The sequence below is a fragment of the Oreochromis aureus genome, linkage group 19 (genome assembly GCF_013358895.1).
Source record: "Oreochromis aureus strain Israel breed Guangdong linkage group 19, ZZ_aureus, whole genome shotgun sequence".
Classification (NCBI taxonomy): domain Eukaryota; kingdom Metazoa; phylum Chordata; class Actinopteri; order Cichliformes; family Cichlidae; genus Oreochromis; species Oreochromis aureus.
In genome coordinates this window covers 2,901,257-2,928,706 of record NC_052960.1, presented here as the reverse complement: position 1 = coordinate 2,928,706, position 27,450 = coordinate 2,901,257, and the positions used below count along the sequence as shown (strand labels likewise).

The window sequence follows — 27,450 nt, the reverse complement described above, 5'->3', positions numbered from 1 at the left end:
GGTCAAATGTATGCTTTTGAGCCCATGTTGGCGAGGGGCGGTGGAATAAAAGGAGACGCTAACCACTTGCAGATCTCGTTTGTTGGTTGCCAAACACGTGCTGTGTTACTCCTTGCAAAGCATATTTAGCTGCTGGCATGTCACTGAGAGTGCAGCGTTTGCTGGCAGCGATGTAACATCCTGTAAGCTGATATTTACCAGGACAAGAGCCAGGCTGTCCTTCCACTGTGTACATATGGAAAAAACACATTATTCCAATTTTTCAGCTGCAAGAATGCAAAACTTTAAACGCTGTCGACTGTGATTAAAGGGGAATTCTGTTGCTGCCCAGTTTCCTGCAGCAGCTCACTTCACAGCTGGTTTATAGTGTACTCGCTGATCTACATCCCTCTTCTAAATAAGAGGAATGTATGCAGGAAACAGCTTAGACTCAGGAATGAAAACTTCACACCGCTTGATAAGAATCAGGTGATGGCACAAGTACACCCTCTCTCACACCCCAGAACAAATCTGGAGCTGGGTGGGGTAATGTGTTGTTCATGATGTTCACAGACAAGTGAACTTAAATCATATCTGTCAAATCAATGATTACAGCCTTTCAATGGACGGGAAACAGCTTGTTTTCACAGGGAGGGACCATAAGCCTCGCAGGTAGACTGATTGATGCTTTGATGTTGAGTTTGATTGGCACGAGCGTGCTCTTAAACCCTTCTGTTATGTTTAATTTGCTGTTTCAGAACTACGGAGTGGAGTCAGACAACTTGAAGAATCTGGTAGTGAGGATGAGAGCTGCCACCAACAGTCTGCACATGGCCACGGCCGACCGCAGGAAAAGCCCCGCCTACGATGGAAGCGCCTCGCGAAAGCCACCTAACGACTTTCTTACCTCCGTGGTGGAGCTGATCGGTGCTGCAAAGAGCCTCCTGGCGTGGCTCGACAGGTAACCCTTTGTCACGGCCTTAATGAGATCACATCAATGTGGAAGTGTCACGTTCGATCACACTAGTTTGAAATAAAGATGCAATCTGATATTCAAAAAATCGCTTTTTAAATCCTAAAAACAGAAAACGAGTCTGTTTATAATCAGACATAAGAGTTCATTTTCAGCATTATAAAGACCTTTTGCATGTCAGCTTAACATTATATCCAGCTGGCAGAGTGTCCTGTGCTGCTGTTGACCTGCTCCAAAACACATTACGCCATAAAAGCCGAGCATATTAAGCAGGTTGCCAGGATTAAGTGTTAGCTGGCTCAAATTAAGCTTCTCCTTTTTTATGACAGGCTTGGCTAAAGTGGTGCATTGATGTCATTGTTTAAATGGTTGTTGTGATGCTGAAGTGCAAGCAGAGCCAAAGAAAATTTATGGCTCAGGTTTGTAGGTCATTAGGCTTCTCTGACTTACATTATTATTAGATCATAATAAACTATTTGTACAGCACATTAGCTCAGCAAGTAAGTCTTTGCACATTTGGTATTAGATCTGTTTCTGGTCGGACTGCATTTTAATGACTTTGCAACAAGTTTCTTGTTTATTAACAATGAAAATATATAGAGACGCATTTCTGGCACACAAATAAAATAAAGTAATCCTTACTTTTTTGTGCTACTGGCCAGTAAGTACTATTTGTTTTAAGATTTGTAATATAGTCAGACATATTCCAAGGACTACAAACTGGTTTTTGGAGTTATAAGCATATGTTTCAGATGGAGTGAAGTGAGAAAAAGAGAGAAAAGATATAAGCTGGCACCAGAGTGGCTGCATACTTGAGAAACAAGTAACAAGCCTGTCGGTGGCCAAACACGGCAATCTGAGCGAGTACAATAAACCTGAGCTCATCTCTGCAGTCCATCACTTGTTTCCAATGTTCTCTCTTTCCTTCTTTGTCTGCTCGCAGGACGCCTCTTACAGGGATCAGTGACTTCACAGCCACCAAGAACCAGATCATTCAGCTGTGCCTGGAGCTCACCACCACAGTTCAGCAGGTCTGCATGCTAGTTAGTTCAGCAGAACATGTGGAACATTCCCTGCAGAAACACACGCACACACACGCACGCACACGCACACGCACACACACACACACGCACACACATGCACACAATAGCTTTTTTCCACTGAGCACATACCAGCTCAGGGGCACAGACGTGCAGGATAATGTGTAGGAGAAGAGTGTTATGGGAAATGTGGTCTGGCAGCCATGACATGAGCCTGAAGCCAGCAGTCTGAGCACATTATTGCAAATGCTGCTGTTTTTCTTGGGATCTTTTCCTCCACGCGCTGGTTAATGAGGAGACCCCCTCGGTGTGGGGACGTTTAATGGTAAACGTTGCTTTTGTGCTTCCAGTTTCATAAAACCCACTAGCGCTCTTTTAGAGGTGGCTGCCAACATTCCCCGGGCTGCTGCTCCTTCGGCCATGTGGTTCCTGTTTTTGCTTCTCCGAGATGCTCACAGTGGGAGACCAAACCGTCTGAAAGCATTTCCTGTGTGTAGGTTTAGTGGAAGGATTGAGGAGGTGGTCCTTCAGACTGGCGGAAAGATGGCTAACAGATAACGCAGAGCATCGGCAACCACCCTTTTATATTTCTGCAGAGGGTTGCTCTTGAATTGCATCATAGTGTAGTTATTCCTGCTTCTGCCAGTTTCATGAAACCAGTAGTGGTTGCTCATGCATATGGGGAACACTTTATTTGACTGGGTTTTCTTTCCTATCAATTCATCCGCTTGTATGTACGGTCTTTTATTCCTCAAGGGTTATCCCGATAAGAAACTCATTTTACGCTGCCAGCGAAAGTGGCTCCTGAGAGTGCAGGTGTCATTTTTTCAGAGGGTTATTGCATCAAAATAAATTCCTTTCCCAGAGTGCTTATTTCCTCGCCAGAGTCTGGGATTTCAGCGCCTCTGGTGATTTACTGTGGGTGTATCGGTCATGGTCATCCAGGAGGAGTGGGGGTATCCATTTCTCACACTGCCATGTGAAGTGGAGAGGTTATGGTGGAGAATAAACTTCTGATAGGTGCTGAAAGGTTCTTGTAAGGCTTGAGAGATTAGCTTCCTCTCGCAGCTGGAGAGACATGCCGTTTGACTTGCTAGTTTTAAGCCAGCTCGCAGCAGCTGATGAGGATGGGCGATTTCCAACTAATCCCATGATTCGAGTTTCTAAAAAAGCACACAGGCTCAGAAAAATCCTCGCTTCATTTCTGATTTGTCTGAATCGTTTGGATTCCTTGTTTCTTTAGAGCAAGTGGACTAGCATGGAAAGCACTGGTTAATAAAATGAGTTGCACAGGAGTCTGCCACAGTGATTAGTTCTATGATGGGGGAGGACGGCGTGAGGTTTGCCCAGGAATCGGGGCTTTTGAGATCACACTTTGTGTGTTCTGCCTGAATGAAGCCTGTGTGTGCACACACAATGGGACAAGGCCATAAAACACTGGATGCATCGCCCTTCTTGGCTGACCCGTCAGCGTGGAGGTCACTCTCTGTCAAAGTATGCATTTTTCATCAATCCCGCGTGTCTTTAGTTCACGCGTCTCGCTGGATGATGATAAAATCCATCGTTGTCGTCACGTGAGAAGACCAGGTGTGACATGCTGCAGTCCGTGGCCTTGATTTCCTGCAGGTGTGAAGTCAGTCCAGGTTCGGCACTGTGCCAGCGCTCCACTCTCAGCCACTTCATTGCCCGACCATGCAAATCTTCTCTGGTGGCTGATCAAAGGCCCAGAGAGTCATCTGATCCACACTGGTTGTGAGATCAAGTCCATAATGTTAGGGATCAGTACACCCAGGGAATTGTCCTCAGCCGCAGTGCTTTCTTTCTCATCTCGCCCTCGTCTACTGCGACTACTTTGGTCCTGACAAAGATGTGGGATTACTTTGGAAGCACAAACAGTTCTCAGAAATGAGAAATAAAGCCAGGAGTCTAAGTCTATGATATTGTTTTCACATGATCTGATACTATGGAAGTAATAGAAGTTCTGTAAATGTTAAAGCTTGATGGGAGGCGTGCCAGCTCATAATGACATGCTGTTTTGTTTCACAACCTCTAAACGTTGAAATATGTATTTTTAGTTCATCCTTCTTGGCTCAGTTAAGAGAGCAGCGATCCAAACATGTCTGTAAAAGAAATATGCAGCTGTTTGTTTATGGAAGAGCAGCTAAATTCTTGCTGAAACCGCCATATATTCCTGGCTGGAATTAGATTGTTTGGAAACATGATTTTTTGGGGACCAATATATGTCACAGGAAACTTATTATAATTGCGTTTATTCCTACCTCGTGTTTATACTGGTTTTTCATTTTCCTCCCCAAAGTAAGGGAAACATGGCAGCCGCATGTATAAACCTCCACCGAGTGAGTTTCGTCCTTCAAACGGACAGTAAGACGCAGATCGAAGGGAATATTTAGGGAGCACTGGATGCATTCTGCTTTGATGGAAGCCATCGCTCACGGCCACAGACAGTCGCGCAAATCTCGTCAGTGCAAACAAGCCAAGTGCGTTTGAAAACAAACGCTCCACTTTATCCCAGTGGAATGTGCAAGCTATGGAAATATGGAAAAACATGGCTGACCCCCTATTTGCTGTCTGTACAATGCATTTACAAAGAGCAACAGAGCTGGCTTTGTGCACATCACAACAGTTTTCCTTCATTTTGCATCCACAGGTTTGTAGCTTGTGAGCGTTCTGGAGGAACGAGCCTGACACTGATACCTCTGTGCTCTGTGGTTTTGACAGAAGCATTTCACCTGTGATTTGTTGGCTGTTATCCCTCGGGGCATTCTCTACACTGACCCCCCCTCTTTCACCGCCAGCGACACAGTTGTCAGTCGGGCTGTTGCCACAGCTGTGTCCTGTCTAGCTGACACTTGGAGAGGGCCGGTGGACAGTTTCCCAGCTGACTGGGCCGACTGGGTGAAGGAGCTGCTGATGTAATCTGCAAAGATCACAGCTTTGTCTTGTGCGACTTTCAGAGGACCTCCCCTCCTCCACTAGCCCACCCAGTCGCAACGAAGAAAGCGGCTATGCGTCCAAATATTTGCTCTCTGCCAGCAGACGATTTGGAAGAGGGTTTTCTGAGCACGATGACAAGTTTTCCCGACCGCTTCTCACCATGTCATCTGCACATAGTTATTGTATGACTGTTCTTATGGTATTTACATTCCAGTATAAGTAAACTGAACCACAAGGGTGTTATGTAATTAAAGCATCCACATAATTTAAGCAAAGCGGTCATTTAAAGCTAAAAGCTGTTTATTTGTGGCTTTTTTTCATTTTTCTCAGTTCTATATGTAGGATTCTGATTATATCCCATTTACCCAAATCCTGCTTCATGCTTTTGCTTCTTTGCTCTCGAGCCATCGAATAACTTCTTCCTCTTCCCTGTTTCTATTCTGTGCAACAGGACTGCAGTGTTTATGAGATGGAAGAAAGGATCCTGGAAGTTGTAAGTACTCTGCATCTTTCTCTTTGTCTCTACTAATGCAAACAAAGAACTGACCTGGAAGTCCCTGTATTGTGGGGAATGGGCCTTTAAGTCTTTTTAATTGGGCATTGTGTGAGACTTGCTTTCAGCAGCAAGGTCAGACTTTTGAGTGAATAGAGCAGGCGGGTATACAAGAAGACCAGAGGAGGAGGAGGTGGGTCTATTATGGCCCTGCCATCAATCAGTGTTTCCTGTTGTTGACACTCTCCAGACTCTGTGGGCTAACACTGGGCTTCCTCTGCCATTTTCTATCTTTGAAATTCATATTACAGACGTCTGTGTGGGTTTCTTTGTTTAAAAGCTTTTTTTTCTTTGCTTTTCTCTCATTCCTCCTCTTTGTCACCTGCCTTTTTTCTATTCTTTATTTTGCACGTGTCCAGTTTATTTTTATTTCTTGCCTTTATACTCCTCAAGATCAACTCTACATAAAATATACGATAAAAACCCTCTAATGATGAGAAATTATAGTATTTGTCATTAAGCAAGAAAGGAACATAGAAGAGGTGTGTTTAAAGGACTGATTTCAGTCGTGTGCGTCGTGGTCACTCCACTTAAAAGCACTAATGGCCCCTCGCAGACCATTAAATCTCACAGTAGTGAGGTTAATGTCAGGCACACAGGTCTTTGCATATAGTGTGAGTAGGAGGAATGTAACCTAACCGCCAGTTCTAGCCTGTAAAACACACAATAACTTGATCTTTGGATGATTAAGTGCAGCACTTGTGATCACAGCGAGAAGTTTATTAAAGTCTTGTGCTTATTATTTTGACCACTGAGGCATTTTGTTTGGCCTTCTCTTCTGCAGTCAAAGATTTTGAACACCATCTGTGATCAGACCGTGAGAACCACCTCTGACCCCCTGATGAGCCAGTCGGCTTGTTTGGAAGAAGTCCAGTTGACCAATATCAATCCAGGCGAGGGTCTGGTGAGGAATGATTCTTGAACTTTTCTTTGTTTTCGTCTTTTTTTGAGCCTCGAAACTTGTGGTCGTCTTCTTGGGTTGTCTGTCTGGGAATGTATTCGATGTGTGAAATGGTTGCATTTCACTCCCTCTGGGAATATGATGTTATTCACCATTTTTCTTTTGTTTTTAAACCCAGGGAATGTACATCAAGTCTACTTATGATGGGTTGCATGTCATCACTGGAACCACAGAACATGTAAGTAGGACAGGAGCCAATTTTAGCCAGTTTCAGTGCTGAAATTCATTCATTTGCTGCCAGTACTCTTAAAAAACAAGCTTTTGTAAGTTTCGTCCACCTCCTCCTCCTCTTCATCCTCCTCTCTGAGGGCACCCTGAGTAACATCATGTGAGGGAGTTCAGAGCTGCTCATGTGCAAAGGGGATAGTTTCTTTCTACACTCCACACAAACAAGTTTTACCTTTTCACCACACTTAGACACTCAGTCAGTGACTAACACACGTGCATCACAGCCACTGTTGGATCCTCACGCCTCCAGTCCCCACTCCTGAATCACGACCTGAATCATCACTTATAATGACTAGTTTATCTCGTTTGGCATCTTTGTGACATGAAAAGCAATTCTGCTGATATTCATACACGCTGAGAGGCTTTTTCTCACGATTCTGATCTTTGAGTGTTCATCTGGTGCAGTAACTGGGCACGAGTGGTACCAAAGCGCCGCCCAGTTACTGCAGCATTTTGAGAATAGTAAATTGCGTGTTCTGTTCAATAAAAGCGATCTCTCTGGTTTTGACCTTGGCTGTTTACGTATTGTGTTTAGTCGCCTGCAGACCTGACGAGGAAGATCCACGCTGGGGACGAGGTGATCCAGGTTAACCATCAGACTGTGGTGAGAATCCCACATTGTGTGGGAAGTTAAATACATACTGTAAATCTTTAATCAAATGCACGAGCATCATGTGCGTTCGCTTCCTGTTAACCAGGTGGGCTGGCAGCTGAAAAACCTGGTTTTTAAACTGAGGGAGGACCCTAAAGGTGTGGTTCTACTCCTGAAGAAGAGGCCCACGGGCACAACAGGTTTCACCCCCGCCCCACTGAAGAACATGCGCTGGAAGCCCCCAGTACCTCAGGTACATGCACACATGCATGCACGCTTCCTTTCATCATTGTCTCGTCTAATCATTGTCAAACAATTACCAGCTTTTTAGGGAGTTGGTTCCAAAGCAGCAAGTCCAGACAGGGCCACCCTGAAAAGAGTGCTGCTGGCTCAATTGAATATAGTATTCAGCTTTTCTTGCAGTTGCACAACAAAAGAGGCAAACAAAGTCCCAGGATGTTATTCAGTCTATGAGATAAAGCTTCCGAGCTTTAGTGTTTGAGAATGGTTAGCGTGGAAAGGGTTTATTAGACAGCCCAACGTCACGGTTTAAAGAAAACAACAGACACACAATCATGTGTTTGTGTTAAAGAAAGCTTAAAGGGAAATGGGATAAATATGGAGCCTGTGAGGGAATGTGTGAGCTGATTCATAATCAAATGAACACATTACGCTAAATTAGGTGAGTCCCCACTGACAGAGGGGGAGGCTGCAAGCCTGTCATAAACGTAGACTACCAAGACTGCAGCTCTGGCACCGCGTCATCGTGTGCCTCTTTTATAGCCGGAGAAGACAGGATGAGATTAGATCAGTTAGGAGTGGGTTCCTCAGATCAACAAAAGAGGCTGTGTGCACAAAGGTGACCAATGTCTACACGTCCACCAGCATCTTGTTTTAACACGGAGTCAGGCCTATCAGAGCCAGGCATCTCAGTTTATTTGTGATAGCAAGGCTCCGAAGAGCAAAACAGAGACAAATCATACGGTGTGACTCGAGAATGAATGACACTGGTTTTGTAATAGTATATAATTTGTACTATTTGAGCTATTTGGAGAAGCGCAGAGAGCAATGTTTCACGAGATCCCCAGTCGGATGTTTAGTTTGCCATATATCACATTTACAATGCTGTATCAGCAGATGTGTAATTTTGCCCTGATGAGAATAGCAGAGTAACACTCAAGGACGATGTTGGGGAAACATAACTGTGGTAAATGTCTCAGGCTATTTTGGACTACACTCAGAATCTTTCCATAACTCAAACAAGAAGGCCCGACATACAGGAACTTAAATGTCTCACCACATCTGGGGAGCTCCTCCCATTAGCCAGCCAGATTACGTCTTAATTTAAGGCTGAGAAAAAAACTATAAGCAGAAACAGTAATGACTTCATTTGTTTTTAGACGCAAACTGATCTGTACTTGCAGTCAGATAAGGTGGAATGAGAAGACTTTATTCTCCAGATTAGATCAGGCACTCATGCTTGTGCTGTATTCTTTCAGAACAATTCGTCCCTCATTAGAGCCCAGTCTCCTTCCAGTTCAGCTAATGGATCAACCAAAAAGGAGAAGCCGGCTATCCTGGACTTGTACATCCCGCCTCCTCCACTAATGCCGTACACGCCGCGGTAAGCCATCCTGTTTCATGTGCACCGAATATTAATTTACTGGCAACTTCAGCTCTAAAAGTAGTAAAATACTAAAACAAGAAGGCTGGAGGCCACCTGCTCCCCCCGCTGTGAGGGATTCAGACACCCCCAGTCAACCTTTGCTACAGCCTAACTCAGAGCTTTAGAGCTGATGAATAATGAGTGTGGTCCCGGCTCGTGATCGCTTTACCTCGCCCCCCCTCCTGCTGCACTTTCTCTTCTGCTGGTCTTCAGCCCACTCAGCTCCCACCCGTCCGTATACTACGGCTGTTTTATCCTCCACCTCCGGGAAGATTAAAGAGTCGAGAAACTTCACTAAAACGCTGAAGGCAGTAATATAACACTGTTTGCTTGCAAAACACCTCATGGTGAAATCGTGCTGTGGAGATAAATTAATGAACATTTGTTCCTCCATCCAGAGAGGCGAGAACAGACTCCTTCTGCAGCATTAGTAAAAGACCAAAGGGCTCTGAGTCACCTAACTCCTTCCTGGACAAGGAGAGCAGAGGACACTGCACCGATTTTGACAAGCAAAGCGCCGGATGTCCGATCGAAGCCAAGGTGGTCCAGCCCAGAATGAGGGAGCATAAGTCCTCGCGTGGTCAGTACTTTCTCATCGCAGTGGTTTATAAATATTCCTCTGACAGAAACTGTTTTCAGAACAATTAACAAGCATGAAACTTTTGTCTCAAGGTAAGCCCCGGCCGCTGTCCATGCCTGCAGACACCTGTCTGTCAGTGGTTGATCCTTACGCAAAGCCCTGGGCACAGGGAAGGAAAGGTCTGTACAACTTAACTTTTTAAATTGTTGACTCACAGTTGGAGACAGCCTCAAGTGGCCACTAGTGGAACTACACTTTGTTGCACATGATTATTTTTTCAGCCTGTTAAGTTGCTACTTAGTTAATTTCAATAAGAAAACAAGTCAAACATTTAAAAAAGATTTGCAAAGCCTTTTTAGAGACTTTAGAATAACCTGTCACTGTGTCTTTGCTTTAGGTGAGGACCTCCTGTACAGATACCTGAGTAACGAGAGGATCCCCACCATTGCCGAGGAGGTCCCCTCGGTGTCGCCACCCTACAGGCCTGCAGGGGAACGGCATCTCATCCGAGTGGACCACATCCGGGGCAGCCGCTACTACTCCAGCTCAGACCTCCACAACAGTGCCACCATCCCCTACCAGGAAGACACGAAAAAGGCTCCGGTAGCTCCCGTCTCCAAGCGCACGACGGCAGAACGCTCACTACTGGTCAGTTGGATCACGCGGCTTAAGCTATTGACTCACTGATGATGCGCTTCCTGTCCGGGGCTTCCTGTTCCTGTCTTGTCTTCCTCAGTGCCTTTGACATTTAACGTCCTCGGGCTTTCTCACACTCCTCTCTCCCATACCTCCCTGGTGTTACTACTACTACCAACTACAACTGCTACTCCTCAACCAAACCTGCTTTTGTAGTACTCACTACATTAAGTCATCGCTCCTTTAACACAACCCTCATCTCTGACACAAGCCTCAGCATCACGAGGACACAGTTGTGTTCAGATTTAGGCTTTTTTTGGCCTCGTTTGCTGTACATGGACATCTCTGTACATATCATGTAATGTTTCGGTTAAGATGTTCTTCACGTTGCTTATTTAAGCTCTCGACCAGTTCGGTTCTCTGTTTATTTGCTTTCATTTGCATAAATAAGTTATTAAAAAAGAATAAGTTAGACAAGCAGCACATGTCTGTTAGCGAGGCTGTTTTTCTTTTCATGTGGCTTTTTTCTTTTTTAAACAAATTCATTTTTGTGATTGCTTACATTAACTTCTGCCAATGGTTGCCTCTTGTAAAGCTATGCATACGATTTTTACGTTCACTTTAGTGGAAAAATGCTGCATTGGTTGTTAAAGGTGTTTATCTTGTCACTAGCAAACATTTGTGCATGATTTAAGGCTATGCACTCGACTCAGTAAACCTTTATAACCTGTGTTTCAGCTCACTCTGCAAGTACCCATCTAAAGGGCCTATACATACAGCTGGTTGACAGTAAACTGGTCTTTTATGCCAGTGTTTTTGAACCAAGACTTTGGGACACACAGGTCAAATGGCCTTTAATTAGAAAATCCACAGATCACAAAAGACAGAATGACGGCATTATTTAAGAAGCTACAGGGAATGAGTGTCTGTTGTTGCTTTATCTGCCTTTTGTAAGATTTGAATAGCGATTTATTAAAAACTGCAGTTCATTTCAGTCAATTTTTGTATTGTCTTTATTTTACTGGTGCGTGTGGAGGGGCTGCTAAACGTCTCACTGTAATATGCATCTTCCCCTGCAACCCTGCTGAGCTCCGTTCAGCCTCAGTTTATATACTTTCAATGGGTTGTTTGGTTGTAAAAATATATATTAATTTCCACGCCAGGACCAAACTGTAGAGCCAGCTGTCTTTCTAACCTGCTTTGACCTTTGAGGTGAACCTGGCCTCAGTGCCACAGGATAGCTAACGTGAAGTTACCTTTTGTCTGTGTCAGATGGCGATGGTTATGTAACCACTTCCCTCTTTGAACTTTCGATTGCAGCTGGGGGGCCATATGGTCAAAGCAGGTTTTTCCACCAGCGCATCTCTTTTCTGGCACATATGTTGCCTTTTAAACATTAAAACGGCAGGTTAGGATTACCTTGCTTGATGGCTTTTGCCACTTTCATTGATTTTAAAGTGTTTTCCTGGGACTGATCATCAGCTTTCGTCGTGAAGGTGAAGCTCTGATGGCCACGAAGAACGCCCGCCTCTCTGACCTCTCTCTTCTTTGCCCATGTTTTCACCATGCATGCATTTACTGATTGAGAGGAGCCTGTCTTCTTATCTCTCTTTCACGTCTTCCTCCTAAAATCTTGCTCTGCCCAAGCTTGCTGAGCTGTAGTCGCCTGCGGTCCTCACTAATTTGCACTTTCTGAGACGCTGTGGTCTGCCTAAGTACTACCTGCGCTCTGTTTATCCCACTGCATAAGTTTGCTAACCACTAACATTTTATGCCTACACATCACAAATGGTTACAAGGGAACGAAGTGCTGAAGTATTTCTAGTTTGTGCATGTCACAAAACAAAAATAAAAAATTCTGCCTTTGTTATATAATTGCATTCTTTTTATTAACTCTAAAATCACAATAACTTGTTTTTTGTTCTCTATTTGTTTTTCCTATTCTTGCCACAATCATTTATTTTACTGCAAAGCTAATCAAGCAAATATTGTAGAAGTATCACATTTTCCTTAACCCATGCATAATTTAGTGCCCTGCAAGAAAGCAGCAGACAAATCTTCACAATCCCTTAAAAGAAAATCATTAAAGGAATATTAATCAACATAGAGCCTCTCAACACTCAGACTGAGGCTTTGAGAACACATGCGTTAACTTAAAAATCTTTATTTATCACAGGGATCCAGCTGGCACTCTAGCAGTGACTTCCTCAACCGGTGAGTTCCTTTCCCTCTTTCTCCTGCACACACACACACACACACACACACACACACACACACACACACACACACACACACACACACACACACACACTCTGCTGGTCAAAGGTCTGTGACGTCTTAAATAAATTAGTTGCAAAGTGAGAGTAAAATACCTGTCCAGCGTGTCCCTTTCTCTCCCCCAGTGTCAGCCGTGGCAGGCTTCAGCTGCTCTCCAGCTCTGAATTGAAAAAGTGATTTAGAAATAAACAGATGCAGAGACTCTTCCAATCATAGCCATCACAGTTTTACTGACTTTACTTCTTACATTGTGACTGTCACTTTCTTAAAGCAGTCTGGATAAATGTTAGCCCGTGCTTTATGAAGTGCAGCCCACAATGTGGAATGGTTTGATGGGCACTTCTTACGTACAACATTTTTCCCACCACAACAGCAGGACTCAGATCCAGAGGCTGTGTTGCCTACAGGCAGTGTACCAGCTGACTGCTCTCTAAATATTTATAACATGTCGTAGGACAGTGAACAAATTTCCTACGTTGTCACTGCTAAACTACTCTCCAAATACCCCCAAACTCTCAGGTTTGTGTTCTTTTGCCCATCTTAATATTTTCCTTTTTTGTCCGTCTCTGAAAGGCCTTTTCTTTGCAAATCTTCCGGAAGTTGTTTCTTCACTGGTGGCCTATGAGCAGACAGTTTCCCAAACCTGAAACTTTGACACACTATTTCTGTTGCTCACTGGGCACTCTCACTTCTGTTTTGCGTGCACTTTTGTGTAACACTGTTGCACCCCATAGAATAGCCTTAGTTTCTCAAACCATGAATCATCTGGCTATTTTAAGATGAAAAGCAAGCACACAACAGCTAATGCTCCAGATTTTCAACTAGCCAAATTAATTATTTGGAGGAGAGACGGTTACTGAAAAAGGGACCTCTTCATAGTATGTCTATATGAATATACCCCGAAAATTATTGTTATTTACAAATAAGGGCCAAATTAATAGCCTTCCAATGAAATCTAAAGTTGTTGTCCAACAGAGCAAGGGACTTTCAACACAAAATTTCTAAACATACTAGTTTTCTTTAGAAAGCATAGATAGGTCCTTGAACATCTGCCAGAAAATGCTCAGGATTTTCTATGAGTCTGTTGTGGCCAGTGCGATCCTCTATGCTGTTGCATGCTGGGGGAGCAGGCTGAGGGTCGCAGATGCCAACAGACTCGATAAACTGATCCGTAAGGCCAGTAATGTTGTGGGGATGGAGCTGGACTCCCTCAAGGTGGTGTCGGAGAGGCGGATGTTGTCCAAGATAAAGACAATGTTGGATAACACCTCCCACCCACTCCATGACATGCTGGTCAGTCACAGGAGCACGTTCAGTGAAAGACTGAGATTACCGATAAGCACCACTGAACGACACAGGAAATCATCCCTGCCTGTGGCTCCCTGTACAACTCATCCACTTAACACACTGTTTACTGCAACAGCTACACCCTTCTTGCACATGTTCTTTTCAGCTATTTATTAATAAGTGACTTTTATGTATATATATGCCTGTATATATTGTGCTATTCTTAGTTAGTGTATTGTCTGTCTTTGTTACTGTTTGTTTATAATGGAGCACTGTAACGAGAAATAATTTCCCCTGGGGATCAATAAAGTATTCTGATTCTGATTCTGATGATAGCATCTTAGCATCCTGTAAAACTGACTTTTTTTATTGAGCATCACAAACAAACCAACCATTGCTGAGCAATGATTATAATTATTTTCTAATTTACACACAGTATAAAAACTTCAGTAAAGATTTAATCGGTCTCTTGAGAGAGCATTGTGCCAAAAACCAGCAAAATCCGTTTAGTTTAGATGCTCACAAAGCAGGAGATGGATATACAAAGTTACCACAGCTTTTCCAAGTGTGGACAACTGGAGTGTAAAGTATTATGAAGAACCACAGAGTGCAGAACAAGCCTCACAGACTTAACCAAGCCGGGAACTGTAGTCACTCGAACCCTGCACAGGGAGGGTGCGGTATCAGAGAAACGCCACTTCTGCACAGGAGGCACCTTAAAGCCAGACTGAAGGTGTCTAAGTACAACCTGGAGAACGATTATGCAAACTGGCTCCCCGGTGAAGAACTACCTCCAAAGTGAAGGTTACGACTGTGGGTGGCCGGCTTCAATTATCATCAGGTGGAAGTGGCTGATGGGTAGTTGGTAAAATAGAATGTTAATTACAGAGATTGATAAGAATTAGTCATTTTTATTGATACAACGTGACATTTTCCATTGTTGAAATTTCTAAATTAATTTAGAGCTTATAATTAAACTGAAAGAGTATTTGTGGCCTATTTTTTTTTAAACATAGTTCTGTCTCAGCACCTCAGCATCCAACATGTCCCACACAGCAATGTGTCCATCCACCCCCAAGATCCCCCAGAGATCTTTAGAAATGTCACTGTTATGACGAATCCTAAATCCGCTTCCAACTATAAATAACTCCATCCCACTACGAAATATGATGACATATGAGGACTGCTGTTCCCTCTCGTCGTGCGTTGCCCATAGATCTCTTCTTGTCTTGGACGCAGGGCCTGGGGAAGTGTGACTCCCCACATTAACACCCCAATAGATGACTAAACGCCTTACACCCCACCCCCAGCCCGGTGGTTCTATTCTAAGAGCCGCACACAAGCACACTGCATCCGGTCTATTGCACGCTTGATCAAAAACATTACTCACAATTAGGATATATAGACAGATGCTATTGTAAATCTCATAGATAAGTAGTTGACTCATCGCTGGTGGCGGTTATGAACATGTGCCACTGATGCAGGGAAAGGAATTTGATTGACAGCGGATTTAATTGTGTGTCATATTAATTTTAGGCTGGTCAATCTGTAAAAACAAGAGGGGTTTTTTCTCATGGTAAAGCGAGGAATGTGACGGTGCATCAGATTTCTCTTTGTCATCTATTAAAACCACTTTTAAAAACAATCTTTATCATCGTCTTTTTTAGTAATCTGAGAGGGAGGAAAACAAAAATGCAATTAAAGGGGAGGGACAGCAAGCCTTAATCCATTTCACAGCCTACAAAAAACACTGGCTTAGGCCCAGCAGAGGGGAATTCAATATTCAGAACAGTCAGAACATTGGGAGCGACCTTCTTGTCTCGCATGCTCCTATGACTGGTGTCCAAATGTGTTATCAGAAGCACTCACAAATAAATCCCAACCCGTAAGTGTCTGCTTTTGCTTTGCCAAATCAGAGAGAGTCAGATTGGAACACAGATTAAAGATAATGAGCAGTTAGCTGGGAAGCAATAAGTATGTGTTGGAAATGTTCAAAATACACTGTGGTAATGTGAGATGAATCTCTTTGGTGTATGATATAAGTCTGCTGGAAAGCGCTGCTCGACAGCAGTGCATGTGGTGTGTTTTCAGTTATTAATGTGTTGGCTTTCGTGTCTCTCGCTTGTTCTTACAGGTATAATCATCCACATTTACGATCGTGGTCCTTTTCTCAAGCAGTAAGTAAATAACAATCAGCTCCTCTCACTGAAAAAATGAAGTGCATGCACCTGAATGATGTGTGAGTTTGCGTGGTCTACTGTGCAGTGTGAGGAATGGCCTGGACAAAGAGGTGGTGAAAATCGAGAGCTTCAATTATAAACCCATTACACTGCACACAAAGCTTAGTCTGCACTGGGAAACTCTTTGTTTTTTATGAATATGGATGAATCTTTCTAAGTGTCCCGCCCGGATTTTTCCTGCATCTTAAATTTGACATTTAGGATATGAAATAAAATTCAAAAAGTGTCTTTTACGTAAAACTTGGTGAAGACATTTATGTTCGGGATAAATCGTATCCTTGACTTTCCATCTTACAACATCAACAGGTTAATTTTTTATTAAACTACAAAATCCTAAATAAAAATGTGCTAAATCTCTAAACTAACATGGTACAGATCATCTTTATGTGTTAGCAGTATCACTTTGCAGAAGACTGCATCTCTTCATTCTCTGTTGAATGTGCTGTTAGTAGAAAATTGATTGTGCACGTTCTAGCTTTAGCATATGTGGAAATGAGATGACTGCAGGGGTTAACTGAGGACGGACACAGTGAAACCACACACCCCAGTACCACGGGTTACTGTCAATCCTCCACAGGCTGGACACAGGGAGTAGTGGCAAGTGGACGAATCACATTTGTGCACATTTATGTTCTGACTACAAGTTGTTGCTGCACAACCTCAGCCTTGCTGTCAGCGCTGATGCAGGCATGGTTTATGGGATGCCATCACCGGCTTCCTTTTAGACTATTTGTGTCTATATAGGTTTATCTGTTGCAGACCAGCTTCTGATTTAAGTTATTTCAGTCTTGAATTCAGAGCTTTGTGCACCAAAATCAAAATTCAGGGCATGATCAGCGGCCCGGTCAACTGCACAGTCACCAACAGCCGGTGAGGGGCATGCAGCGCCATCAAACTGAGTGAGCGAGAATCTGATATCATCTCCAACCACTGCACCCTTCCCCCTTTACACTGTGTGAGAGTCCCCTGGTAAATAATAGCCACTCTGTTTGCCCCCCACCCCCCTCCCCTCTCAGTCTCCCACACACACGGTTTCTGGGTGGGGGTATTAAGTAAGTGCCATGACAATTCTCAGCACGGATCATGATGGGAGATTGAGTGGTGTGACCAATCAGCACTCCCTTGAATCCTTTGACATGAGTCGCAGGCCAGATTATCTCACTTCCACCAACACATTGCTCCAGTAAAATACACAGAAATGAGTTCAGTACGTTTAATTGAAATATTAAATGCTTCTGCGAAGTTTAGGGCCAAATCGAGGAAGTCACTTGATACAGATGAGAAAGATAGGGTGACAGCGAAGCAAAGAGGAAGCCACAGCCTGCGCGAATGTGAGCGAGATAAAGAATGAAGGCCTCCTCGTCACTTCACACCACTTTCTACTGTACAAGTGGAAAGAAATACAAGGCCCCTGTCTATTTAGGCTTAGTAAAAATGGGGACTATAATAACGCAGCACTCAGGAATGTGCCTGCTGGTTTACCGCCAAACGTGGCCCAGAACATCCGAGCTTGTGCACAGATACAGCTCAGGCAGTGATGTTATGGCTAAAGACTGGCTCCCCACTGAGGCAGCGAAGGGTGTTGATAGCCATGCCACAGCTTCCCTAAGCAACGAGTGGATGGGTGTAACATGAACCGCTTATATTTCTCATTTTTCTTGCAGGCGGTTGTTGGTGATTTTTATCAACTTCTCTTAAAGTAATAAAAGAGAAAAAAAAAAGTGCTTTGTAAGCATCAGTGTGGACTTCCTCTGCATTCACCACATGTGAAATGTGGATTTTCATACTCAGTGTGAGTTACTGTGAATGGCACAGCTGTTTGAAACAATGACACAATGATGTGTTTTGAATTATGCAGGCAAGTCTGTGGAACAGTCCAGTCTACATTTTACGCATCAAATACAACAACAGCTGTAAAGACAAATGTGTGTGTTGGGTAAAAAAATATGCTTTCATGACTCTCACTGAGGTAACAAGGCTGTTACACAGTTGGGTTTTAGCGACACCCTGCGGTCAGGTGGGGTAACTGCGAAAACGTATGGATTTCAATTGAATTTAATGAATGAAAGATGAAAAGAATCATCAATGAAAAGATGGAAAAACATGAAATGAGAAAAATTAGCCCCGTAGTTATATCTGTATTATATGAGGGGGTTTTTAAGTGAAAAATATTTGTCACTTTGTCAGTTTCAGTTTGGGTGGTGCCCTCTTTGGAGGGTAACGCCCAGACAGGACCTGAACTCACCTGAAACCAGCCGACGTCTCTTTGAATGTGCTCTTTGGCTTTCTGCGTATGTTCCTGACATGTTTGCCAAAGTTTGGTCAACCTTTGAGCAAAGGTTTCGAGCCAGACTACTTTCTCTGAGGTTATGGTGGAAGGTACAGTATTTGTTTTACTGGCAGTTCGGACTAATTCATTTGTCCGCAGGCTTCTTTGACTTATTTCACTATCTAAGTTACTGGACAACAAGCAGTCAGGCTACTATTGTCCTGACTGCTGTTGAACTATACTAAGTAGTTACAGTCAGAAAATCGTTATTTAACATTTAACCAAATTTGTCTTAAGCTTCCAAAGTATAAGCAAAAAAGTCCCGATAGTATAAAATGTATTTGGTTGTAAACACGTCACTTTCCCCTCTGTTCTTTGTGAATATCATTTCATCGTAAGAAGCAGATTTTTTTTCACTCTTTTGAAACCAGTTTAGGTATTTATTTCAGGTAGTGATCGAGAAATTGCGTCATTCTTTTTCTCCCGAAAGCTTACTTTCAGAAGCAAAATCTTATTTTCAGGTGAAGTGTAAACTTCCTCCTTTAATGGTGACATAAGAGAGAATATTTCATTTTTCATCTCTTGTTGCATCTAAGCTCAAAGAATACTTGCGTAAATCTGCAGACAGGTTTGTTCAGTCTGGATCTTGCCACTAAAATTACACATGGTACTTAACATGTGCAAAAGAGAAAACTCCAAGAGGAAGTTAGTTACTAAATACAGGCATGCAGTCACTCTCAGTCAGGTTTGGGCAGTGGTTTGTGTGGTGATAGGCATCTACCTCCTACACTCAGCCTCTCAGCTCTGACACCCGGAAAGCAAAGTGATGATACATTTGTGTTGTGCAAGGCACAAATGTACAGAGGTATTGATGAGAGCTTCTAGTGATGGTTTCTTGTCACTGTCAGAGGCACAGAGGATACTTAGCTGTGTGGACGAACCTTTTAAAGAACCAGGTATGAGCCTTTCTCTCTTCATTGTTGTAGCTGGGGACTTTGGCGAGCTGTGGTAAGTGGCTAAACTTGGACAGCTGCAGCAGGGCTCAGGACCCTGTGAACAACTCGCCACCTGGTTTTGCCACTGAGTCTAAAAATGCCTGTGGGTTACACGTTTCAAAGTACTTTGAAACGTGTAACCCACAGTGTAGACTCTCATTTAACTTCACACCCAGTGGGGCAGCATGGTGCTTAGTTTTGTCTCTGATGTTCTTTCTCTCTAACAGTTCTGGCATTTCAAAAAAAAGGAACTGAACCTAGAGGAAGTTGGTTAACAAAGGCAACTAAGATTTCACAATGTTACTGTCCATTTATGAGCTTGAACTGCAAAGGGAAAAAAATCTTTCCAATTCTTTGTGTGGGGAAAAAATGCATTTTTGCACGATGTCATTTTGCAGAAGAGTCCTTTTAATTTTGCTGTGAGACAACTTGCTGTGTGTGTCACATATTAAACAAATCTGCTGACACTGATTATTGTGACACTTGTGCTGTGACTCAGTGCTGATCATGAGCATTAACTTTTTACGTTTTTAACCTTTCTCTGAGCACTTCTGCTTCCAGAGAACTTCTGCTGTTTCTGAGCATGTTCGATTTAGTTTTTTCCATCCTCTGAAAAACAAAACAACAATAAGAAGGAGAGAAAAAAAGCTGATTGGGAAACATTGTCTTTGCTGTACCCGTGACGCCACATCCTTTTGTCACACTGAAGAAATTTCTTTCTCCTTTTCTGCTCATTTATCTCTGGTTTTTTTCAACCTACGCATCTTTGAATAAGGTGTTCTTCTGGTTTCTTTCAACAGGCTGCCTTCCCCATATCTGTGACTCCTTCAATGGCTGCCGATGACTACAACCCAGTAAGTAGCTCTTTTTTGTCTTTTTCTAACATTTACCCGCTCTCTCTTTCATGGATTAGAAACTTCTGCTTCCCTATTTAACAGTAACTAATTTGAATGTAAGCAGTATACACCCAGAGTTTGTACACCACCAGGTGGATTTTTTGTTTGATTCACTGAGGAGCAAAGAGAGTTACAAATAAAAGGAGACCAATAAGAAAGAAGTCACAGATGTTGATGGAGGTGTTAAAGTGCATGTAGAAAGATAGAGAAAATGCATGTGACACTGAGTGTGAAAACAGGATGTTTCAAACAGCCTCTTCTTCTCAGTTGTGTGGTCTGAAACTGCTGCTCACCCCCTTGCCTCTTTTTCTTTTTGACCTCCCCCAACCTCTCCTCTGCTCTCCTCTCAAAGGTTTCCCTCCGACACAAATCCAAGAAGAAGAGCCGAGGAGGTGAGTCCTGCCTTATCACCTCGTCACTTATCTCAGCCTACAGCTGCAATTTGAAAGCGTAGGGGGTGGATGCGAAGCAGCGGTGCACTTGGTGTGTGCAGAGGGATTTTAGACGAGTTCAGTTACTTTCACTTCACTTCTTTTATTTCTTGGCTCTGTGTAACCGTGCCTTTGGGTTCTTCTGAGACGCTAACTAATTTGTATATACACTGTTTTTGCTGACTGACTCATATCAGTAACAGGTAGGATGAAGGTAGAATGGCACTTTTGATTTGACTCTTCCAGGATCCTTCATGTGCTTCTTATTTTTAGAGGTCCATTTGGTTATCGACCAAACTCTGGGAGCTCTTTAGACTGAAATGGAAACGTTTTGGTTGTTTGTGTTTGGATGTTTAAATCTGTAACGTTCTGCTTCCTCTGATGCTGTGACTAAATGCTCTGTCGTCTGGTTAAGGCAATGGTACGATGAGCAGAAGACGCATCTCGGTCAAAGAGCTTGGCCAGCCAGATCACCAGGGCTGGCTGTACAGGAAGAAAGAAAGCAAAGGCTTTCTGGGTATGAAATGGAAGAAGTACTGGTTTGTGCTGAAGAAGACTGCTCTCTACTGGTATACCAACCAGCTGGTGAGTAAAACACCCTCTGACTAGAAGACTAATGTGGATTTTAGACTTGATCATTTCCCAGCTGGTTGCTGTTCAGAGATTGCACACAGCGAGTGTGCAATTGCACAATCCCCGATAACAAAAATATTTAACACAGATAAGTCTGCTACTCTATATCAGTTGCATGCTTTTCAACTTCTTCACTTTATCTTGCAAGATTATAAGATATAATGTAATGAAGAGAATTATCAGAAGAGAGAGGAAAAACTAAGGACGCTATTAAAGTCATACCTCTTTCTTTTGGTTTTCCACCACTCTTTGGAATATTTTGTGTGTCATCCTATGTGTGTTGCCATTTTTAAAGAGTATCTTGCGTATATTCTTTATTTTTGCTAATTTCTGGAAAAGTTGCAAAGTACAACAGTGATACACCCAGGTCTGTCAAGTCATGAAACAAACTCCTTAAAAGAATCTTAAAACTGTCAGATGCTTTTTTTTAATCATCAAAAAATAGTTCACAATAATCGGCGTAGTTCTCGAGAACTTGTATCAGCTGAGGATTAAGTGCTGTAATCACTATTTACAGCAGCAGGATGGTGGCACATACACAATGTGTACTGTAGTTTTTATGTGCATCACAATGACTGAACATGTAATCCAGTGATTGATGTGGCTTCATGTGTTTTTATTCGCTTTTATGTTTTTTCTGTCTCATGCTAACAATAGCAAAAGATGAAACATGACTAAATTTTCTTACAGCTTAAGTAACAGATCACAAAATTAACACTGGGTGAGTCACAGATGTGCGCTAGTCAGTCAGGGCTGCAGGTTAGTCACACTGGTTTCCTCCACAGCTGTCCTCGCCAGCCAGCGAGCGCTGGTGTCACTGCGCTTCCTGAATGTGACCGTGTCACTAATAGCCCGCTGCTACACATATGTGTAATCTACATCTATTTGACTTACTGGCACGATAACTTCAGTCAGACCTGCTGCACGTCACCACCACTCAGTACAAGGAAATTAAAGAAGTTGCCTGTTGCAATTCAGACGCAGTCGTCCGTGTGGGGAAGTGGTTTGAAAGTTGTGTTCTAATACTGACTGTTGTTCAATCTGTGCGTTGCAGGCAGAAAAAGCCGAAGGCTACATCGACCTCACAAACTTCATAATCGACAGAGCCATCGAGTGCAAGAAGAAATAGTGAGTCATTTCTGTGCTCCCATACAGTGCTGGGGTGTGATCTATGAAATCACAGTTATTATGACAGTAAAACTGTCTTCTTTTTTTACCCTTGAAACACTAAACTGCTGTTCGTCTGTCTTTCCCTATTCAGTGCATTCAAAGCTTGCCACCCGCAAGTTATGATGTTTTATTTTGCTGCCGAGAGCTACGAGGACATGAACTTGTGAGTCATTTAAACTAAAACAGTGTTTGTAAATGTATACATTTTTTTTATGTATTATAATCTTTTATCAGAATTGCAATTAAGTTGGATCATTTCTTTGTTTTAGGTGGGTGAATAAGCTTGGGCTAGCCTCCATTCAGTATGAACAAACAGAAGTAAACGCTCCAGCCGGTGAGCACCTGTCGTTCACTGAAGCTTTCCAACATCTCACTTTGTTTGGGTTTTAGTTTAAGAAATTTACTATTTAAGTTTTTAATCAGCAACAGAATCTTTTGTTTTTAATTGTCATATAGCTCTTCAGTACTTTCCAAGCAAACACGCCCACTTCAGCCCTGTGTGGGGTTACTATGGGCAGACCAATATGAAATGTATGGCACACCTGGGCCCCACAGTGGGGCTCGTTGTGGGCTCCGCAGTGTACCCACAGCATGCCCTCATTCTGAATGTTAGTTGCCCTCTGCGACCCCACCCAGGGCCCATAATGCAGTACCTAGACATGCCTCACATTTGATGCCACTACCAGAGCCCACAGTGGGCTGCCCACATCTGCTCCATGGTACATTACCAAAACCAATTGGTAAGGAGTGTGGACAAGAATGTTGATTTAAAAAACAAAAACAAAAAAACAAACAAACAAAAAAACCAAAAAAAAACCCCTACTTTCAGTCTGTCCCAGTTCACGAGAGATCACCACGTAGTTGATTTAGCAGATTTTTACAGCAGGTGCTCGTCCTGGCACAACCCTCAGGGGATTTAGATCTCTCACTCTCAAACCAGGAATCTTCCACTTGATCCTTAAATCATATAAACTGTACTACACTGTGGATCCACAGTGTAGAAAACTAAAGGATGAAAATCCTATCAAACATGTTAGCCTGTCTTACAAAACCTAATATGGCCAGTTATAGCTTTCACTCATTGACTTCATTTGCAGTATAATCCCAGTAACCCCAGTTTAACTTCCATTGTACTGAGGTTTTGAACCAGCCACTTTCTCTCAGCCTCATATTTCTGACAGTGTAATAAAACATGTTCTATGGTTGTATCTTCTCCACAATAGTCATATTTTCTTTTTTGATGCTTCCTTATCATAAGTAATGTGTCAGCAAACATGCCCGTGTGGGCCCACAGTGTGTAAATGTGGAGTTGTGTGGGCAAGGCAAACCCACACTTATCCCACCTAGATCCTGCTGCAGTTTTGCCGTTTGGGGTCCCTATAAGATTACTGTTGGTTGCCCACAAAGTTCCCTCTTGGGGGCTCAAAAAGAGCAAAACTGCTGTAAGCCCCACATGGGCTTACCCACAGAAAACCCATGTAAGGTCCCCAAAGGGCAAAACTGCAGTAGAATCTATGTGGGCACGCCCACTTGGGGTAAGTGTGGGTTTACAGCCCCACAGTTCACCAACAACTACCCACTGTGGGGCCCCACAGGCATTTTTCCTGGGTTACATTTGCTGGTTACATGTTTCAAGTTTTTGTTTCTTGTGTGTCTCCATGTTTCATGTTCAGAGTGTTATAGTGAAGCCAGTGATCACGAAGATGCTGAAACCACAGAGATACCCCCTCCACCGTACTCTGAACAGACCCTGCGGGACTCTACGAATGCCTCCGGTCCGCCTGGTAGCACACATCAGGTCAGTAATGGTTCTGGCTGGACACACATCCATCCATAAGAGCGAACATTTATCTTTTCATTTAATATAAGCTCATTTTGAATTTGATGCTCATCTGTGAAGGCATCGGCAAACCTGTACAGGTTCTGGAGAAACATATGCTACCATCAAGCATGTTGCTGGATGCTTGCTTATTTCAGCAAGAAGATGCCATGCTACTTTGAGAACATTAGAATGACTCTGTACTAAGTGAAGTCATGGTACTAAACAGCCTGAATGCAGTCCAGGATTTAGACACACCTTTGCTGCTAAGCAAGAACAGCAAAGTAATTTGCTTTCAGTACTAAAACCTTTGATTTAACACGAGCTCAGAGAGTGAAAATTGGTGATCCAACAAAGTGGTAAACATGCACAGTTTTGGAACATGTTGCTGCCATCAAATTCAAAATGAGCATATAACTGTAGTTTAATTGTTTATATTTAGCAAAGATTTACATTCTGTTTAGATTAAACACACGGTCACAACTTTTGCAAAGGCAGCTGTGTCTTTAAGGGACACTACATGTTTTATTACAAGTAAATAAAACCAAGTGCATAGCAAAATTGGAATAATTAATAGAAAAAAACTCTTAACTTAAATGTATTTGTATTTCAGGGTACCCTTCCTCCCCCTTACTCCTCTGCAGTCCCCAGCGAAGCTAACGGTTCGCTCTCCTCACCTGTCAGTACGATGACATCTCAGAGCTCCGCCTCTTCGCTCACCAAGCAAAGACAGTCCTGGTTGGACCTGGTCTCGCAGGCATCTCCTGCTGCTGGGGAAACGGCAGTGGTGTGCTCAGCCCAGGTCCACTCGCATCAGCCTCCACAAAAGGAGACGGCAGAGGAAACAAGGCTAGAGAACTTGGCCACCCAGGACTCCTCGGACGCTGAATCTAATGAGGAAACGCCTTCAGCTGAGGGGGAAGATCAGAGGGAAGTTTTAAGGACGCAAAATAAAGGTGAATATTTCATGTAGACAGTTTTTTCTCGTGGCCCACTTCCAGCTCTAAGAAGCAGAGCACATTTCCTGTTTCTCAGAACTTTGATCAGCATCAGTGATCAACAGAATATACAATTGTTAATATTCTTATTCCTTTTCTCAGCTTTCTATCTGTGACTAATCTAATTAACTCGCCTGCATGCCATTTGAATTAATTTAGCAGGCATTTACTCGGTGCAACTACTGCATTTAGGATCATGATGATGGAGTGTGTTGTCTTGTTGCAGCCAATCATGAGAACAGCTCCGATGAGATGGAGAAGCTGTATATTCATCTGAAGGAGGCCAGTCTGTCGCCGATAGGAGAACGTAAACCATCCACGAAAAAGGAATTCAGGACCTCCTTCGTAAGACGCTGCAAAAACCAGGCTGTCAATGATAAGCTGCACCTTATCAGGACACTCAACAGCACATTAAAGGTACATTTCTCACCTCCCTCCTTTAGAAAGGATCTGACTCTTTATTCCATCACAGTACGTTATAAAAAAATTGAAGGTTTTTTAGTTTGTGAATTACAAAAAAATACAGTTAAATAATTTCAATTTTTCACTTTTTTGCCCAGGCAAGAGAGGCGGACCTGCAGGCAATAGAACAGATCCTGTCGGACCCGGAGCTTACCTCAGACAAGTTCAGAGAGTGGAAGGAAGTCAACGGACCTTTGGTGCAGGAGATCTGTGTCACACACATCCAGCAGGTGGCGTCAGAGGCCGCAAAGGCTGAAGCGTCGGTCATAGCCGCTCCTGTGGTAGAGACCAGTTTATAATGACTCTTCGTGACTTTTTATGGTGTTCGGACTCTGAGGACCTCACAGTCACATACATCAAATACACACACTCACACACTCTCACACACACACACACACACACACACACACACACACACACACACACTGCTGTTGGTTATTCACTTGAGAACTCTGGTTATATTCAAGTTCTTTTCAACTAGTAGCTGGATGAACCAACAGTTTTTTAGTTCCATGTGGAGACGGTGTAGGATAAGCAGCACACATTAAAATGTGAAATGTGTCCTAGTATTATTTTTAATGTTTAATTTGTAGGTTTAGCAATTTTTACAGCTGTTTGTTTTTATCATTTTTTTGAACCTATGCATAAACTGTATATTTGGAACAGTGGAGTGCATGGAAATGATGTCTCCGTTGTTCTCTGCATGGAAACACTTTGAATTTATCTGTAGTGAATTTTGTTGTTTTTAAACTATTCGCAGTCAGTTATTGGTGCCATGCACCTTCAGTGCCTGTTACACATGTGTTACAGAAGCTTTTTCAATAATGTGTGTCGTCGCCCTAGAAATACTATATTCATGCTTATTAGGAAGACTTTGCTGACTGAACACTAGGGCCTGCACTAACAGAATAAATGTTGGTCTCAAATCAGAATTTCTTCTTTTTTAATACTCAAAAGTGTCAAATTCATGTGACTGTAATGTAATTTACTGCTGAAATGTAGCGATTGCCTCGTTTTTTGTGGAAGATTTTTTCTTAAATCTTCTAAACCAAAACAAACTTTTTAAATTATTTCAGCTACACTGGTTATTTTTTGTAATTTCTACCCATGAACATTGACAGTATGAGACAAAATCTTGTCTAAAATGTGACAGACTTTATAACTGATAACATCTGTACATACAGTATATTGAAGTAAAGCGGGGATTTAGCAGTATTAAGTATAACTCTCAGGAAAACTCTCCTGGAATCATAGAAACAAGTCTGAAAGACCTGGTACAAGTTAGATAAGTGGATGGTTCTGAATAAATTCAGACATGTGACTGCACAGCAGGTGTGGAGACCTCAGGCCTAACAGGATTTTAATATATGGCAGGACCTACCAGAATACAGAGGCATTTTCCCCCTTATGTTTCATCTGTTGTATAAGTTAAAAAAAACTGTAAATAATTGTGAAGGGATGTGTGATGTTTGTTTTTAATTCTGGAATGAAAGTGTTTGTTTGTATACAGGAAAATAAAGTCAGAAAAGTGAACATTCCCAGCCTCTTTGTATGATTCCTGTAGTGAGTGTCACCACTGATAACCATGTGTTCCAGAGGTTTTATAATGTACTGCTTCAGGCTCTCTTTTTAAGGGTTGTGTCACAGCTAATCATCTACCTCCATCTCACCCTGTCTGCAGTATTCTGTCATACTAAACATGTACTCCTTCATCCATATGTTTTCTCTGTGGTCTTCCTCTTCTCCTCCTGCCTGGCAGCTCCATCCTCGGCATCCTTTGTCCAACTTGACCACTTTCCCTCCTCTTCAA

The 27,450-nt window shown here is 42.8% G+C and overlaps 1 protein-coding gene across 1 annotated transcript in view; it reads left to right on the top strand.

Moving 5' to 3' along the window:
• The window catches only part of LOC116330583 (connector enhancer of kinase suppressor of ras 3-like), a 44,147-nt gene extending 16,970 nt beyond the window's left edge, over positions 1–27,177 (top strand). Inside the window, exons 3-25 of the mRNA XM_031752950.2 lie at positions 738–940; positions 1,896–1,983; positions 5,399–5,440; positions 6,285–6,404; positions 6,580–6,639; positions 7,225–7,293; positions 7,388–7,534; positions 8,781–8,905; positions 9,346–9,527; positions 9,620–9,706; positions 9,925–10,175; positions 12,340–12,377; positions 15,862–15,904; positions 20,032–20,085; positions 20,480–20,519; positions 20,974–21,143; positions 22,246–22,319; positions 22,453–22,524; positions 22,631–22,695; positions 24,035–24,159; positions 24,794–25,136; positions 25,405–25,595; positions 25,739–27,177. Of these exons, the coding sequence (XP_031608810.1) occupies positions 738–940; positions 1,896–1,983; positions 5,399–5,440; positions 6,285–6,404; positions 6,580–6,639; positions 7,225–7,293; positions 7,388–7,534; positions 8,781–8,905; positions 9,346–9,527; positions 9,620–9,706; positions 9,925–10,175; positions 12,340–12,377; positions 15,862–15,904; positions 20,032–20,085; positions 20,480–20,519; positions 20,974–21,143; positions 22,246–22,319; positions 22,453–22,524; positions 22,631–22,695; positions 24,035–24,159; positions 24,794–25,136; positions 25,405–25,595; positions 25,739–25,939 (2,790 nt within the window). The 3' untranslated portion in view covers positions 25,940–27,177. The remainder of the gene's footprint in view (positions 1–737; positions 941–1,895; positions 1,984–5,398; positions 5,441–6,284; positions 6,405–6,579; positions 6,640–7,224; positions 7,294–7,387; positions 7,535–8,780; positions 8,906–9,345; positions 9,528–9,619; positions 9,707–9,924; positions 10,176–12,339; positions 12,378–15,861; positions 15,905–20,031; positions 20,086–20,479; positions 20,520–20,973; positions 21,144–22,245; positions 22,320–22,452; positions 22,525–22,630; positions 22,696–24,034; positions 24,160–24,793; positions 25,137–25,404; positions 25,596–25,738) is intronic.
• The last annotated feature ends 273 nt before the right edge of the window (positions 27,178–27,450 follow it).